Genomic DNA, 17,666 nt, shown 5'->3' with positions numbered 1-17,666 from the left:
CTTGCCCTTGGCTGCAGGTTTGCAGGAGTCTTGTTTCAAAAAAAATCTGCTAATAGTCGAAGCTTTGGCTTAAGCAGGCTGTGATTTGTGAGGAAACCAGCGGCGAGGCGTTTTGTACGTCAGACAGAGGGGGCAGAAGGTCTTTTACTGTAGCAGCATGTTTCTGCCTCGTAATGTTTGCATTTTTTGGGGTGTGTTTCCATGACGACGGAGTTCGGAGCCACTGAGCTCTGTTCCCCCGAGGTGAAACTTTTTATAACTGCTCTTGACTCGGTCTCCGTGGAAATGGGGAAATAAAATAGCATAGTCATCTATCCATATCAATGTTGGTGACTCACATTGTTGTTATTTATAATATATTGCTCCCTGCGTGCGTGTGTTTGTGGTTTCATTACAAAAACCGCGCCAACTCGCTGCCCAACTTTCTAACTACATTGTTGTTGTTTTTTTCCTCCTGTAAATTTCAGTGTAAACGCAAAACAAACTCCCAGGAAAAAAAGTGCAAAAACGATGCATTTTCACTTGAAATGTCTATAAACGGGCCTCACATTATCTGCTGGTTGAGTAGCATTGAGACCGATATTGACTTTTTTTTCTGATTTAGTGCATTTCCTTTACTTTAACAGCCTCAATTGATCTGTACCTGATTGGCTACATTTACCTTTTCACAAACCAATTAGCTTCCATGCAAGGAGCTGGCACACCGTTGGGGGGACAACTTGGGGGGGGTTCACCGTCTCACCCAAGAATACCGAGACGTCGTGATTGGTTCAAGCCACCAATCTGGGATTGGGAGACACGCCGCTATGCCAATTGAGCGACAGCCACCCCAACGGCGATGAAAGTAATTCTGCAGTAATTCTCCATTTCCCCTGGCAAATTGCACCCGGTTCCTAAGCCTACAAATCCAGCCCTGACCGTGCTAATTCCTACATGTAATCTCTCAGGGATTGAGAGACAAATTGGCAGCGGAGTAAAGATCATCGAACGTACGGCTCAAACCTCTGAAACTGGGGGAGAAGAAAAGCCCACATTAGAAATTTGGTTTGGTTTATTTTGGTGTCGTGTCATAACTGGACTTAACCTCAGAGACTCGTTTTCTGACCGCATGAGGAAAGACCCTGACATTCAAGAGGGAACATGCAAGTGTCCCACAGAAAGACCCTCCAGCCAAAATTGGACAGGAGATGGGGGATTTGTCCCATCAAGAGTGCCAACCACCATACCCTCCATATTGCACAAACACAATCCCATGAAAGCAGAATAACTGTAGCCAATATGCAGATTGATTTATGCATACAACTCTTTATTTTTCAACTGCTGTTCACCGTATTTAAGACGCGTTGGAGCAATTGGACCTGCAATCAATACATTCATTCAAAAAACCATTATCGTGCCGCATTAAACTAAAGACACAAGAGAAAACCTCTGATAGACTTGCTCATTGCCTCTTCAAACCACAACCTGAAGTACTGGTGCAGCCAAGCGACACGTTTCGCTTCTTCACCCGTCATTTCTATATGCACCTGTTGATTTTCTCCATTGTATTGGTGTCATGTGTTCACAACAGCAAATTGAATTTACATTAGAAATTGAAATTTTGTAATACATTTCTTTAAAAAAAAAAACTCTTATTGCCAGCTTGTATTAGCTTTTATTAATTTATTAGTTTTACAGTCAGCTCCCTAGAAAAGGGCACATTTACTGAAGTTGTAGTCTCTCAGCTTTACGAAATCCCACAATGATCATAAAGCAAAGAAAATATTAATGTATTAATCAAAATTGTACACCTTCAGCCTGGATGGTTATTCATGTCTAGATGCGTGTAGTGATTGAAAAATTCACTTTTGTTAAGCAAATTCCTGCAAATCTCTGTGGGTCCATTATAACAGACATCTGACATGGCCGGTTTTAAGTGAAACAAAAAAAAAACCTTTGTTGAATTTTGGTTGTCACTTTACACAACAGTATTGTTTGGAGCCACTGAAAAGTAAACTTTTTGAGAAAGCTCTAACTCCGTCCCCGTGGAAATACGCAACTATTTTTAGAAACGCTGCTGTAAATAGCTCAACATCATTTTCATTGTTTCTGCATTTTTCTTTGTGTAGATGAATATTGTTTTTAAAATTGTTGCCAAACTAACTTTTCTGGAAAAAAACAATGCTTTTTTCACTTTGTGTAAACGGGGCCTAAAACGTATGCTTCGGACTTTGAACTGAAGAAAACAGAAAGGCACTGGAATGGAGGATTTTCTCACTGTGAAGTGAGATTACAAACCACAACAGTTTTTTTTTTTTTTTTTTTGTACAGCCAGTGTTTATTCTAATTAGAGATCATTTATATCGCTCCCCTTGGGAAAGCACTTGGCAACAGTCGGGGGGGGGGGGGGGGGGGGAGTAAAACAAACTTTCCTCCAGGAAGAAACCTCCGACAGAAGGATACTCGGGGCGGGCGGCCATCTGCCTCGCCCGGTCGGGGTGAGAAGAGAGCAGAGGCAGCAACCAACACCCGAGTGTGTACACGTGCAGTCGTACATCGAGTCGCATCAACTGCTCCGCGACGCCATTTCTGCCTCCCGGCAAAGCGTATTATCTGCCGAAATAAATCCCGATCGATGCTACACCCAGGGGTGGCACGTTTGAAGGGAAGCTTTCTCCGACTTCATGGCGACGCCGACCCCAGTGGCTCCGACAATCAAGTGAACATTTCAATGGAGTGATTTCCCCAACACCATAACAAATATCTGTTGCCTCCGCTGGTTATTGGCTGACGTCACACTGGGTGAAAACATGCCCCCGCTGTTACAGGTGCTGAGACAGCCGCCCCCGGCACTGGCAGATGCCCCGATAATGACTTCTTCTCAGTAAACACTGATTTTATTTGCTGGGTGAAACCACATTTGGTTCGATGACTCTTAGTTTGTCTTCTTTTTTTTTCTAAAATGAATTATTCCTTTCACTACTTTTGCAGCTGTCCATAAACTCTTGAGAAAAATCATTAAAATACGGCAGTCCTCCGAGAGTTTAATCTCTTTTCCGTGTGAAAGTAGTTTGGTAATCAGGTTATTCAATTGATATCTTTTACATTCGAGCCATCTCCACTCTCTGCCGGTGTCCCCCAGGGCTCTGTTGTAGGCCCATGCTCTTCATTATCTATCTCCTTCCCCTTGGCTAAATCTTTCATAAATATTCAGTTTCACAGATATTCAGGTTGACACCCGACTCTTACCTTTCCACCACCTTCACCCGCTCGGCCGCCCACCTCTGACACTCGCTCCCACCCAAACATGAAATACCTGGACTCTTTTAAATCCCATCTTGAAAACTAGCTTTGTAAACAAGCATCTACATTCTAAACAATGTTGTTTTTAATTGCTATTAATTAGAGTGGGGTTTTTTTTTTACTTGTTTTTAAATGTATTTAACATGTTCATTGTAAACAGTGGGTGTCATGAAAAGTGCAGATTAATAAAATGTAAGAATTTCTGAATATAATTATTACTAAAACTACAATAACAATCATATAATCTGTGGCTCCACAAACAAAGACACTAATAATGTCGATGCCAAAATTTGGCTTCAATCTGAAAAAAAACTGTCTTTGCTTTATGTTTAAATTTTTTAATATTTTATTTACAGATTATGATTTGTTTCTAAATTATGTCGTATCTCCACAACTACAAGAAAATCTGTCATCTGTCTTTTTAGCCCGACAATATTTGTGATTAGTTAATCAGCCTTTTTTTTTTTTTTTTTTTTTTGGGATGCAGCCCCCTCAAATCGCTTCAAGCAACATCTGTCGGCACCTTCTCTGGTTTCTATTTTATCAAACACTGCAGTGAAGCCCAACAATGATTGACACATGTACGATGACCAGCGAGGTCGAGGGGCTCAAGGTCAAAGCACTCGGGAGTTTCTCAAGTCTGAACGTGTCCTCAACTCCAGGTTGTGAACCGCTGCTTCAGAACTTGTCCTGAAGCAGTTTAATTAACCCTCCTTAACTCACTTGGCTGCACAATATTACACATGGAAATGGTGAGTTGGTTTCCAAAACGTGGGAAAAAAATTTGTTCTGTTTGCCTGCATGACTCAGACGGTCTCACGACAATGTTTCTTGAATTTTGAACAGATTTTCCTGACTTTTATGCTGCAAAATTGTCTCATAGTCACAGTGAATGTCAGACTCGTATCAAACTGTTCCCTTTTTCGCTTCCCCAAAATTACAGGGTGCAAGAAATGAGAAATTAGCCTTTGGCGCGTCTGTCTCGCCTTCATCACGGCTGCGTTTCTCGTTCAGAAGCTTTTGCTTTTCTTTAAAGAACTCAATTTCACTTTACGTCTGACAAAAACATGATCACTGGACTGGGGAGGGAACCCCGTATTGTACAGACGTTTGACTGTCGCACAGCATTGGTGCGTCTGTTGCAAGAAATTTGCACACAAAAAACACAAACAAAACCATGTTTTCTGAGGTTTAACACCTGAGTTTCAGGGAAACATAACGGGTGACTGCTATTCCTGCCACGAGAAAAGGACACAACAAAGTCCACGTCTGTGTGTGAGATGTGTAATTCTGTGGTGCTGTACTTGAGTGGGCCCTAACCCATCAAATGGTTCAGAGAGAGAGAAAGTTTGCTGGCTCATGCTTGTGAATGTTAAATGTCTAAACCTGGAAAAAAAAAAAAAAAATGACCAAGAGCCAACGCTCCCAGCCAATGGAAATTGGACTTCAGTCTTATGATTGACATGCTAATCTGCAGTGTGTGGAGGTCTCGCCAATGCTCTAAGCTCCTAACACACGACACCAGGAGACTTCATTGACGGGTTAATGTCTGATTGATGTGTTGGACGAATGAAAGTCTGGGGTATTCAGAAACGGTCTGTTTTCTCCTTCCAGGTGGAAAACGTAGCGCAACAAAGAACGGTTCTTCCAATTACATTACATTGTCACACCAATACACTGTGTAGATCAATAGATATAAATCCTGCTCCTACTATCTGGGGGTTGTCATTGTCTCCAATTCAGGAAGTGTCAAAGTGAGATTTAAAAATGGGCATCAAAAAGTTTCAAGCAATGCCGGGAAATTTTGCCGAGATAATAAACTGAGGTGGCGATTCCAAATAACCTGATTTGTTCGCTGCATCTTTATGAACTGAAAAGTTGTGAGTTCAGTGTCTTGCCCAACAGGGGACAGGGGGATCGAACCTGCAACATTCTGATTGAGAGACAAACACTAAACTGTGGCCGAGCATTAGTACTAAACATTGAACAGATAATTAGGTGTACCATAATGACCCTTGCATGTCAAATGAGCAGTATTCTCACAGATGTGCAAATCTAACAAGAATCTTTTAAACGACGTCCGGGTGCCTGCAAAGTCTCCTCCTCTGCTCTTCTCCCCACTGCTGTAAAGCCACTGGAGCAGTATTTTAAGCTTGCCAGTACATTGGGCAGATATGGCCATTTTCTGAAGAGTCTGATATTGATTTATGGGTGAGCATCCAGTCCCATGTTACTTATTGGATGTTTAATATAAAAAAGAGAGAGAGAGAGAGATGCATAGAACAAAAGTTGTGTGCCGCTCTCAAACCCTCAAAGTTGAAACCTCTTTAGGCAGAAATGATCCTAATGCAGCATTTTAATGAAGTTCTTGTCAACCACGTCCAAGTTAATAAGCCTGACGCAGGCTGAGCCGCAAACGCGACACTCGCTGTGCTCTTCCATCCGGTATAAGAAGCACCCTCCCCCGCTCATCCCCCAATAAAAAAAAAGGCAGAAAAACTTAGTTCTCATTCCAGCCGTCTCACCAGTCTTCCTCTGAATGACTCAGGCGTTTTTTTTTTTTTCTTTTTGGAAGGATTTATCAAGTGACTCAGGAATCTGCGACGAGCAAGGAGGGGATTGGGGAGGAGAACAGATCAAGTGGTTTACTCTAATGAGTCCCGTCAACAGTGCTCTGCCGATAAACAAATAGGGCTGACAGATGACACGGTGGCAGCGCTCGTCTCCATCTCGCCGGCGAACCACCTGTCGACGTCGCTTTGGACTCCAGGAAATGTTGCTTTGTCGGGAACACTTACCGCCTCCTCTCTCTCTCTCTTTCTCTATCACTCTGACTTCATAGTCTCTCATCGTCTCTTTAAAAAAAAAAAAGAAAGAAAGAAAGAAAAACCTGGCTCACACATTTTAGGGCATCATGGAAAGTCATTAGTCATTATTTCCTCTGCTGTCTCTCTCCCAAATCGTACGCCGCTTACTTGCCAGCTCTCTGCTCCAGAAATTATGAATTATGCTTGTCTCGCTCTCTGCAGGGTCTGCCACTGGGAAGTAGAGCCGCTGCTTTGTTTAATAGTGAGGATGGGCTGATACCAGGATCGGGCAATATACTGCACAGAAGGCTTGTACTCTGGAAAAAAACAAAGATGCCCGATAACAACGCAGAGAGTATTACGTGACGTCGTGTGTTAAGAAAAGTTAAGAAAAAAAATCACGAGCGATGTCCAACAGTTCGGAATTTCTTCAGATTGAATTACAATGACGAAAGTGAGAGAGGCTGTAAATTGTGTTCTGGCATAAAATATCAAGAGGAGGAGAAAGAGCGTGCAACTCAATCACCAGAGATATTTGGACCAGCAAAAGTTAGTTCCTCGGTTTTCAGTCTATGGTACGTACAGCGCAGACACTATGGTCTGCACTGCGTCCCTTATATTGACTGCTCGTGTCCTCCAACCACTAGATGGCGCCCATTTCCCATTTTCTACGGTAAGACACAAGACGCAAGTCCTGTAAATAGGAACTTTGACGGCTGTGATGCAGGTTGGTGGTACTGCAGTGCTCCGCTGTGGATAAAACGGGTCAGTCATGTATAGCGGTATATTAAAAAATATCAGAGCCGTGAAAATGCTAATTCAACATTGTGGTGAAAAACTTCTGTCCCTTATTTGCTCTTGCGAATGTTCGCAACCCCAGAGCAGAGGCTGTGCAGAGGTAGTTCGCAGTAACGCATCGCCTTCACGTGTCGTTTGCTTATGGAATATGACTTCGGCGTCATAGTGTGTACTCGGTATCTACAAGTAGTTAAAGGTTAGTACTTGTAATGGAAAAAAATGACATTGGTGCATTCCCATTCAGTACACTTCTTAAATGTTTGTCTCTCAGTCACGATTTAAACCCCTCCAGTCACCAGACATGCGCCGCATTGAGATCAACCAGCTTATTTGTATCGGTGTCCCACGACTTGTCACCTGCCTTTTGGTGCGACAAAGAGGAAGAAACCCATTTTGTTGTTGTTGTCATTTAAACCCAGTGCGGCGGAGACCGCCTGCCACGAAACGCTCTCCATTTCTTAATTCTACCTCGAACGCCAGCATGGAGTCCCCTCGCCATACAGCCACCGCCATTCACTGGGGTTTAATTGGTATTCATGTGGCAGTCTGCTCGGTGCAGCACAAGCTGTGCAGTCACAGTATGAGGCTGTTTGACTTCAGTGAGAGCATGCCAAATTAAAGTGTTATTTATCAGAGACAGTGGATGCACAAGAAGCAGAAGAGTCAAAGGGTGGATTTAGGGACTTTTTGCAGTCCCAAGCATCTCCTGCCTGTAATCCGGCTGAGGCCACGAGGGCCGCGGGCTGCGGAATGCTCTGAGAAAACACATGTGACAGGCTCTAAGCCGATGACTCAGATTAAATATGGGTGCTGTATACCCATCTGAAGCTATATGACAGGCTGACGAACGCTTCCCACTAGGGGCTTGCAGCGTGTTGCCTAAGAGGATTTTCAAATAGAGAGCGTCTTTTATTTTTCTCCCCCCCCCCCCCCCCGTCTTCTTTAATGCATTCAAATATAATAGGAGCATGTGTGGCACGTTGCGTTAACGTGCCTTTTATGTTGCACAAAACTGCATATTGTTGTGGTGTTGCATGCACAGAGAGCCTACACGCTGTTAAGTGTTGTCCAAATTATTAATGCTAATTCTGCTACAGCTGATTTAGCTTTTCCTCTTGTTAGCAGCATTGAGCGCTCGGAACATACAGGCGGATCCCCCGGGGTCCGTGTTTCTGCCAATTTCCTCAGTGATGCTCTCAGAGCTCAGTGGAGAGGAGGGGAAAGCAATGATTTAGGAAGTGTGTCAGCCCTTCTTAAGAACTTATGCATAACTAATCCTGTAAAACCCATTGATCACTGGCACAAGCCTTTAGACGCATCGAGGTATTGATTAAGGGTTCTTTAAGGGCCCTGATTTAGCAGGCTGGGGTTTCCAATTTCAGGTTTTTCTCTTTACTGCTCCTCAGCACACAAAAAAAAGCAGACCCGAGTCTGGTTGAACCTGTGGTACCCGATTTCAAACCAAAATCCAACTTTTTTTATCGTATAAGTACTCACCTTTAGCTTCTTGCCGAACCAAGTGCCAATATGAGTACTTAGTTTTTGTTTTTTTGTTTTTTTTATGTCATAAAGCCTAAGTCATACTCCATGCACAAACAATTTGTGAAGGTTATGTGTGACTGCGTTGACGCAATACGGATCGTATTAGGGACATTGTACCATTATGAGTACTTTGTGCAGTAATGTTGCATCTTCACTGTATTTTCCTTTTTTTTTTTTTTTTTTAATTAACCAGCATGTTTTTGCTGCTTTAGCAGCCTCAAAACACATTAGTCACATTCTCTCATACACCCACCCAGTAATTGTGATGTCAGCCGTGCAATGTGGTCGCCCACCATTGTGAGCACCTTGTATATCAGTGTCTTCCTTAAGGACACCTCGACACACGGACAGGTAGTGATGGATCTCTATCCCCAAGCTTTGGAATTTGGAAGATGGCCCATTCTATAAGCCTAGCCCGAGCTGAGGCGTGTTTACTTCAGTCCAGAAGTAAACACAACAATCATCACTGAAACTGTCATTCAGTCCAACAAATCCCATTGTTAATGTTTTTTTCGTGTGTTCTCTGCACACACGTTTGTGTCATTTCATTTTGAAAAACCAGCAGCACCCACTCGTGGCCCAACATGCAAACTACATTGTTTTCATAATTTCTAATGTTGCCACGTAAACACAAAAATGAGAAAAAAATAAGATCTATTTTCGGTTTAAATATCGCGCAAACATGGTCTGAGTGGCACTGCCTGGTAAAATACAAACAAAAAAAACAGAAAACGGTATGTTTGATAACGTCGTACAGCCACAGACATGTTGCATGTGCTTCTGCAGTCCGACTTCTATCCTTTCTATGATCTGACCATTTAGCCAATATAATACTTGTTGTTCCGAGACAAACCTCGACCGTATTTTCCGCTCAGCGAAGCGCGATCTTCCGCAAACATGTCAGATGGGAATTGATTCACTATATACTTCAGGATTCACAGCTTGCTGGCAAGATCCAGCAGGGTTATTACATTTGATTACAACCACACATTGATGAAATGGTCAAATCATTGCACATTCTGCCACTATTGGTAATTATAGTAAATGGACTGTTCCTATATTGCATTTCTCACTGCTTCAGCACTCCCAAAGGGTTTTACACTGGTATTCAAATGATTTAGTTACCTAATATATATCAAAAAATGTTCAGCTGTTCAGGAGATTTATGTACAATTATGATTTTGCACACATTTCTACTGTAAAGACGTGACTATGCAACTATGCAGTAAACCCTTGACCTATTCTCCACCACTCTTTCTCGTCCACAGAAGACGTCTATTGATCTAGTACGGCATTTACAGTAGCATAGATTTTCATTGTCACCAGAGAATGGCACCTCATGACAAAAGTGATGCGGATGACAGCTACAAGCCGTCATGAGAATTGTGTGCTTGTGTGCATATGAAACCTATGCATTCCCATTGCAATGAAGCCGTTTCTCGCCTTTCCATTGCTGAGAATCTTGTCTCATCTCTTGATCCAGGCCTGAAGGTGCGCGAGGTGATGATCAATGTGTCCCGGCAGCAGGTGGAGGATTTCCACGGGCCGGAGGACTACTGGTGCCTCTGTGTGGCCTGGAGCCATCTGGGAACCTCCAAGAGTCGGAAGGCGACGGTTCGCATCGCCTGTGAGTATGAAGACATTTCAAACTTTCTCAAACGTCAAAACATTTTGTTTATACTTGTACCTACTTCCAAGGGAAGAGTCTGTGTTTATACAGAGGAATGAAAGTTGGGGCAAAAGTTTTGTACGTGTGTGTGTGTATGTATGTGTTAAGCAGTGATGACGTGAAGCAGTTCAAAAAACCATGACAGAAGGAGTGCTGCGGTCGATCAAATAGCCTTGTTTTCCATTGGTTTCCATGGTGACAAATGTCGCTGGCGAAGGTTTGTGCTCTACTATGTACCTGTTCCAGTTTCGATTGTGTAGCTTTTACTTTTAATTCTACTGAAAGATGGGTGAAAGTTAATGAATGTGATATTTGATTCAGTGTTGGTATATTGTATATTTATTTGTATATTAAGAACTTATTTATTTGCTTGTTATTTAGTTGGGTATTTCAAACATACAAACAGAAAAAGAAAGAAAAGCATTAAGATGAATGAAACAAATGCATAAGAAACAACGCAATCCACTCAACCTACATCTATAATCGAGATTTGCATGAACGAAAAGGAATAGGAAGACGTAAAAAAGAAAAAAAAAACTAATACTCAATTCCTAAATTGCACCGACTAATAAAAAATTTTTAAAAATCCCAAAACAGGCGGGCAAGTACGGTTAAGATTGGTTCTGGAAGTGGACCTGATGAATGGGGTCTCAGTCCGCTTGTTTCATAAGCACAAGAGTTCAAATGGCAGCGTTTACATTTCCACAAACGTCGTGTGCCCAGTGAGCAATCACACTGGAGCCGGTTTTAATTGGACAAAGTCTGCCAAGTGTGAACGCACCCTAAATGAATGTGATACATGACACTCGTAAAAATAAAAAAAAAAAAGAGAAAATGTGATCCTTACTGAAATTCAGTGGCTAACATGCAGTGAAGTGCAGTCAAGCAAAATTGCCCGTCAGTCGCTCGCAATAAAAACCCCAAAAACACTTCTGTGTACTATTGAAGTGATGCTAATTGACAAGGCGTCAAAATGATTTACAGTGCGTGCCACCCATAACAAACCGGAACTAAAAGACAACGGGGGGTTCCCTTTTTAAAATTCTTGTTTTGATTCAGTCTGAATCGCGTGAGCGCAGCAGGCCGACGTTATCCGAACAGAAACTGAATCAGATACATCAGCGATCAAACAATCGAGTCGCCGATCGATTCCATGCTGTCTAATCACGTTAGACACAATCAGCTACGCGCAGCTACTTGCTGTCCAAAAGCAATACTGCTGCTCGGGGGGGGGGGGTCTGAGGTTATCTAAAAGCCCTCCTCTGTGAGGACAAATCGAGCCTTGTTCAACAGCAGGCGAGCAAAAAGATCTTCTTTCTGTCCCCTGACGGAAAAAAAATAACTTGACTTTTGCAGACGACGACGGGATTTCGGGTTAGAATAGCATCGCGTTTGAATTGACTGTACGAAAGAGACGCTCGGAGCGGTTTCCTTCCCTGTGGTCCGACCCTAACGGAGCATGAAACCCGCTCTAAACCGATTCACATATTTCAGAAGCAGAGTCATGTTTTCCCCCAGAAGCAGCCATTTTTGAAGGTTTTCAATGGGTGGCTGCAGGAAAGAAAAGTGATTTTTTTTTTTTTTTTTTCAAATAGGCCAAATGGGTTCCGTCACTACTGTATGCACACACTGTAAAACCGAACTTGTTGTTTCAACTTAAAAAAACGTGTGTCCATGCTGCCTTGAAATTTCATGTCAAGACAACTAAGACAATAAGTTAACCTAAATAGATATTGCTAGTTGACTCAACTCCATCTTCAGTCCATATTACTTGAAACCTTTAGTTGACATAACTTTACCTTGAGTCAAAACTACTTAAATTCAATAGTTGATTAAACTTAAATAGCATTTTAAGTAACACAGATTTTCTTGTTGATGTAACTACAAAACTAGTGAGATGTACTTACATTTATGAACTGATTGAAAACAACCCCCAATCAAGATGAAATAAATGTATAAGTTGATTTAACTGCAATACTAGTGAGTTGTACTTACATTACAGTTGAGGCGCTGTCAATTAATTATTTGAAGTTAAATCAACTTTCTACACACACCCATGTCATATTGACAAGAAAACATTTGTTAAGATAACAAAAAAGCGAAATCCGGGTTTACAGTGCATGAATGCCCAGGACGACCGGAGCGATCCTCGTACATCCATTGTATCCTTCAATCCACCTTGTCAACAGATAACCCCGCGCAGGGCGATCGGATCCTCTCCGTTCCGCGCGATCGTGTAGCGGGTTTTGATTTTGAAGGTCGTTTGCGTGCAGAGCGAGGAGGGCAGGACGGGGTGGCGGGGGAGCGGGGGGGGGGGGGGGGGGATTGAGACCAAGCTGACCGTGACACTTGACACCTGACGACCGCCTCTTATCTCCCCTCACAGACCTGAGGAAAAACTTTGAGCAGGACCCCCAGGGGAAGGAGGTGCCAATCAACGGGATGATCGTTCTGCACTGCCGCCCTCCGGAGGGAGTGCCTGCAGCGGAGGTAAGGCTGCTGCTCCTCCTCCTCTGCTGAAAGAGGAGAAGCTTATACTCCCACAGAGCGGGAAAGAAAAAAAAAAAAAAAAAAAAAAAAGATCTGCATCGCAGTAGCCATCTTTATTCCGTGAGAGCAACCCTGTGCCACACAGACCATTCTACCTCCAGTGACTCACAGCGACCTTTAAGAGATTGATATAGTTGTGGAGATGCCGGCGATAAGTGCACATAAATATTTAGACAAAGAAAGTGCTGGCTCCAGAGCAAGGTGGCAACCTTCAGATGAAGAAGAAGGTTCGCAACATAAATTTTAATAAAAACCCTTCACTTCACACATGTAGCATGCAGTCAAAGCTGAAACTTGGCTAAAACAGAAAATTGGGTGAGGCCACTGAGAGAACGAGGTTTCTCCTGACAAATTACATTTATGTTGCGTTTCACCCAATAGTTTTCTCACTTTATACTATAAAGGGTAAGCAAAGCAACATTCCCACATGGTCAGGAATCGGGAGAAAGAGGCAAAAGTCACTCAAGACAACAGGGGTGAACGTTTGCCTCGACGAATTATCAAGAAAAAGAAAAAAAAAAATATATATATAAAGTCATACCAGGCATATAAAGATGGAAACAAGAGGGGAATCCCCATCTCCTCCTTTCACAGAGTAAATATCCGGTCGTCTCATACTTTGCTGCTGAGCAGAACTGGACAGACAACAAACAAACAAACAAGAGAAAACCAGACAGTCAAACAATCGAACTTGTTGATGACTGAAAGGCCGCCGGAGCAGAAGATCACAAACGTTGAGCTCCGCGGCAAAGAGATATCTCGGATGCTATAACGGAAGAGGAGAGAGCAGGGGGTGAGACACTTTGTGTTCATGATATGGAGTAGTAATGTATAAATAAATGATTGGAGAGTAAATCATTGAATGAGATGAGCTTCGACTAAGAAAATGGTTGATGGTGATGTGAGCCAGTCTGAACTATAGGCCTTATAAATAGCAAGGTTTGAAGCTTGATCTTCGAAGCAGAGAATAAGGGTCCCGTTTTCACTTTGCAGTGTAAACGGAATACATTTCTGAAACGAAAATGCAAAAATTATACAGTTTTCACGGGGCCTTTGTTTGCCTCCTGGACTTGATGAGAGGAGCGTAATATTGTGTGTGCTTTTGGAAAATAAGCATCTCGTTGAGAATTCAATGTTCTGACGGGATGTTATTGAAACAGCTTTTTAACATGCGGTGGAGCCTGGTGGTTAACAGCTGGGTTTGTTAAAATCTGTTCTGTATTTCATAAAGACACACAAGAAGACACACCAGCGTATCAGAAACTGTTATTGTGAGACTTAAAATGTAAGGCAGCGGTGTCCATACTCGGTCCTGGAGGGCCGGCGTCCTGCATGTTTTCGCTCGCTCCCTGCTTCAAGCACATCTGACTCTAATGATGATGTCATCACCAAGGATTGAACACCCCTCATCTGAGGCAACGTATTCCTGATTCATTCATTACTCAGCTGATTTCTTTGATGTATTGACGGCAGCTTGTTTTGTTTTTTTCCCACGTCTTTCACATGAAGACATGTGAAAGTCATAAAACGGAATTTCATCTCTGTGTTCAATGGTTTCAACATGGACTCCAGATGTGTCTGAGAAATCATTCATGATTTCATTTTTTTTTTTTTTTTTTTTTTCTAGCTTGAAGTTTGTTTCTTCTCCCACCTGGTCTTTCTATGGTGTCGATCATATATTGAGCTGAATTCTTTATAATCTGTGGCTTTAATGTTACCCGTGTCTCAAATCTTCTGCAGGAGCATTGCAGGCTTGTATTGTGACTGTTATATTGGTACGGTGGGTTACGGTGACGAGCAGGAGCTGACATTTGAAGATAAGAGCAACAATACAGCTCAGCTTTTGTGTCATATAGCTTGAAATGAATGAAGCAGCTTAAAAACTGCAAGAGAAACTGTTTTTGTGTCTGAGTTCTTGAACGTGCTCGAGGAATTTAAATCTGTGTGGTTTGAAGATATTTATTCCCAGAAGTAAACATTTTGATATTCTGTATATTGATTTTTTTTTTTTTTTTGGGTAGCGCTTGCGTATTATGCCATTGTTAAAACTGGCACTTTCTTGTCACTTAGTTTTCACTGTCAAGTTATTGTTTTTGTGACAATTCATGCCATTGGTTTTCATGCACAGTATACAGACTACAGTGCGCCCCTGGTGGACAGACACATTTATTGCTTTTAATGTCATAATTTCTCACAACGTCACATTTCTCATCTTGCGACTCGGATAGGACTCATTAGGACTATTTCCCATTCAAACCGGATGAGAGAGGCACCTCATGAAGGAGATCAAAAGAGATCCACGTCTGTCTGTTGCCATGGAGACGATCCCTGCTCATAGTTTCACACTATGATATTGCTGCCTGACTTACCTAGTTAGTTTCAATATGAGCTAACGGCTATCATGCTAGTGATGCTAACTTCGTTCCGCAAACAAACTTTGCATCTACTTTGCCCAGAGATGGGAAGAATCTGTTGCTTTCAAATAGGTTGTAGCATCCAAATATGCTACTGTATTTTGTACTTTTTTTTTTTTAAAGATGGATGACTACGCTATTAAGTTCACGAGTGTATTTACACTTCCTGCCCCGAAACAAACTCAATTCATAAGAAAGCATTGCATAGTTAGTCTGGTTTGCATCGGGATAAATTATGTACGTAAACGAGCAGCATGTTTAATTCCTTCTGGATGTTTGTAATATGACAGGACTTAAGGACTTCCACAACAGTGCGGCGTACCGGGAGCTCAGCACGAGCTCATAAATAAGTCAGGAGACGGCGGTTTCCATGTCTGTCACATCCTGTATTTGGTGGCTGGAGACATTTCTGGTGTGCTGCAGCGGATGTTCCTGTCACATCACAGCTGGAAGGTTCCTGGTTTGAGTGTCCCGGCGGATGGGACTTTTATGTCTTTAGTGTGGTGTTCTCTGTGTGTCTGCATGGCGAGTCTCTAGTTATTTTTGCACCGTTTAAAGACTCCTGGTTGGTTGATCCTGCGCTGGTGGACTTATCCTTCTCATCTCACTGCAAAAAGACCCCCAAGTTCACTTCCAGCCCGGGGGCTTTGAAGTGTGGGGGTTTCATGATGTTCTTGTTTCCTTGTACCGTATTTTCCGACCTATAAGGCGCACCTAAATACCTCAAATTTTCTCAAAAGCTGCCAGTGCGCCTTATAGCCCGGTGCGCCTTATATATGAAAGAATTGCTCTACTCGCAACTGCTGTTTGACAGCTGAACAACCAGAAGCTTTTATTTTGACAACTCTAACTTCGCAACCGGATCTTCAGAGCGGACGACACTCCACACAACACCTTCATCACTCATGGTTGCACACCAACATTCTAACAAACCAAAATAAACTAGATGAAATAATGACTCCCTAAACTGGGGAACAAAAACACATAAACACAATCAACACAACACCAAGCCCAACAACAACCCACAATAACCTCCAACAACACAAAACATGAATTTGTCGCTGCAGCGACAAATTCATCCCGAGCTCCTCAGTGCAGCCGATAGAAACTCCCATAATTCATTGCAGCTGTTTGTGGTGTTTTAAATGCAATTATTGGGGGTTATATTTGGTTTGTGGTGTCGGTAATAATTGTGTTGTGTTGTGTTTTTGTTGCTTAGTTCATGTAGTTTGGTTTATTACCGGTAGTTGTAAGTTGTCAACCAGCAGTGAAGAAGGTTTAGTGTGTAGTGTCCTCCTGGCATAGGCTGCAGGTAGGATTATCAAAATAAAGTGCGTGCACCTCTCTGGGTGTTAGAATCAGTGGAAAATGTAACCTAATGGCTTTGAACTATAAAGGTTGCTGACCACTGGTCTATTGCATGTGCCTTATAGGGTGGTGCGCCTTATATACAAACAAAGTTGTAAATTATGTCAATCAATGTAGGTGTGCCTTATAATCTGGTGCGCCTTATAGGGCAGAAAATCCGGTAAGTGCGAGCGATTTGGTTTTCTCCCCAAATTTGAAGACACGCTCGTTAGGATAATGAGTGAGAAAGAAGCAAAAGCGGAGGACAGATGTCTCTCTCAGTTTGATACTGACTTTTCAGGGCAAATATAGACGGTCGCTGTCTGGTTCGTGAAGATGCCACCCGGCACACTTTCCTTATGAATGCACATGTTTCCTGTGCCATATTTTGGTGTGATGACAATCGGCGTGAACAGTGAAAGCATAAATGATGTGTGCGGTGAACAGATTTAGGTGGAGGTCAACCTCAGGGCCCCTCACTGTATAAAAGATTCAACATGAAAATGGAGAAGTGATGTCATCCCGGAGCCCACGAGCAGGGATAAAAATAGTTGAATCCGAGCGGAGCGCAGACCGAATCGCAATCTCCCATCTAGACCCTTTGTCAACACAAATGAGGCCCCCGCCACAAGAGGAGGGAGTGAATAATGTAGACGGCGCGGGGCAGACGTCCACAAGCCCAGTCAATTCCAGCACATCCCGCACATGAAATATTGAGACGGCGTCCAGGAGTGTGTTCGGGGTGAGGTTTCAGAGTGGAGCCGCCGCTGGACGGATGCAGGCCGGGGTGGAACACGGGAGCCAGAGCCTGCGGTTACACTTTGTTTGGAAATAAGCCCTCGTCAGCAAGGATGTCACGGGGAGCTAATGAGTCTCCAGTCACTCGCAGAGGAATCATTTTGTATCATGTGGTTACGACGGTTTTGTTTAAGCCGGGACCTGAAACCGAGCGGGGGGAAAGTCTCCAGCGCTGTGGAAGCCACGACAGGAAGGAAAGTTGGAAGTCACCTCTCATTGCCAAATCCAGGATGCAATAGTGTCACTTTTGCGAGACCCAATTTTGAGAATGTTTATTGTTTCGTGTTGCTGCCAGCTGGAAATGTTGGTGTTTTTAAGTTGTTTTGGAAACTATGATTGTGAATTATACTGTCGTTAGAAATGAACATTTCACACATTATTTATAATGACAGAAAATACCAATATATGAGTTATGAGACTGGCAGGTTCGGGACATGTTTGGTTACGATATAGAGTACA

General features: G+C 42.8%; 1 protein-coding gene across 1 annotated transcript in view; it reads left to right on the top strand.

The window, feature by feature from the left end:
- unc5db (unc-5 netrin receptor Db) overlaps positions 1 to 17,666 on the top strand; it is a gene marked incomplete at both ends in the record, with an annotated part of 147,564 nt that overhangs the window by 35,802 nt on the left and 94,096 nt on the right. Inside the window, 2 exons of the mRNA XM_080499927.1 lie at positions 9,913 to 10,056; positions 12,485 to 12,588. Coding sequence (XP_080356053.1) covers positions 9,913 to 10,056; positions 12,485 to 12,588 — 248 coding nt within the window. The remainder of the gene's footprint in view (positions 1 to 9,912; positions 10,057 to 12,484; positions 12,589 to 17,666) is intronic.

Source organism: Blennius ocellaris (genome assembly GCF_963422515.1).
Source record: "Blennius ocellaris genome assembly, chromosome: 7".
Classification (NCBI taxonomy): domain Eukaryota; kingdom Metazoa; phylum Chordata; class Actinopteri; order Blenniiformes; family Blenniidae; genus Blennius; species Blennius ocellaris.
Note: the sequence above shows the minus strand (reverse complement) of the source record. Positions and strands in the feature narration are given on the sequence as shown.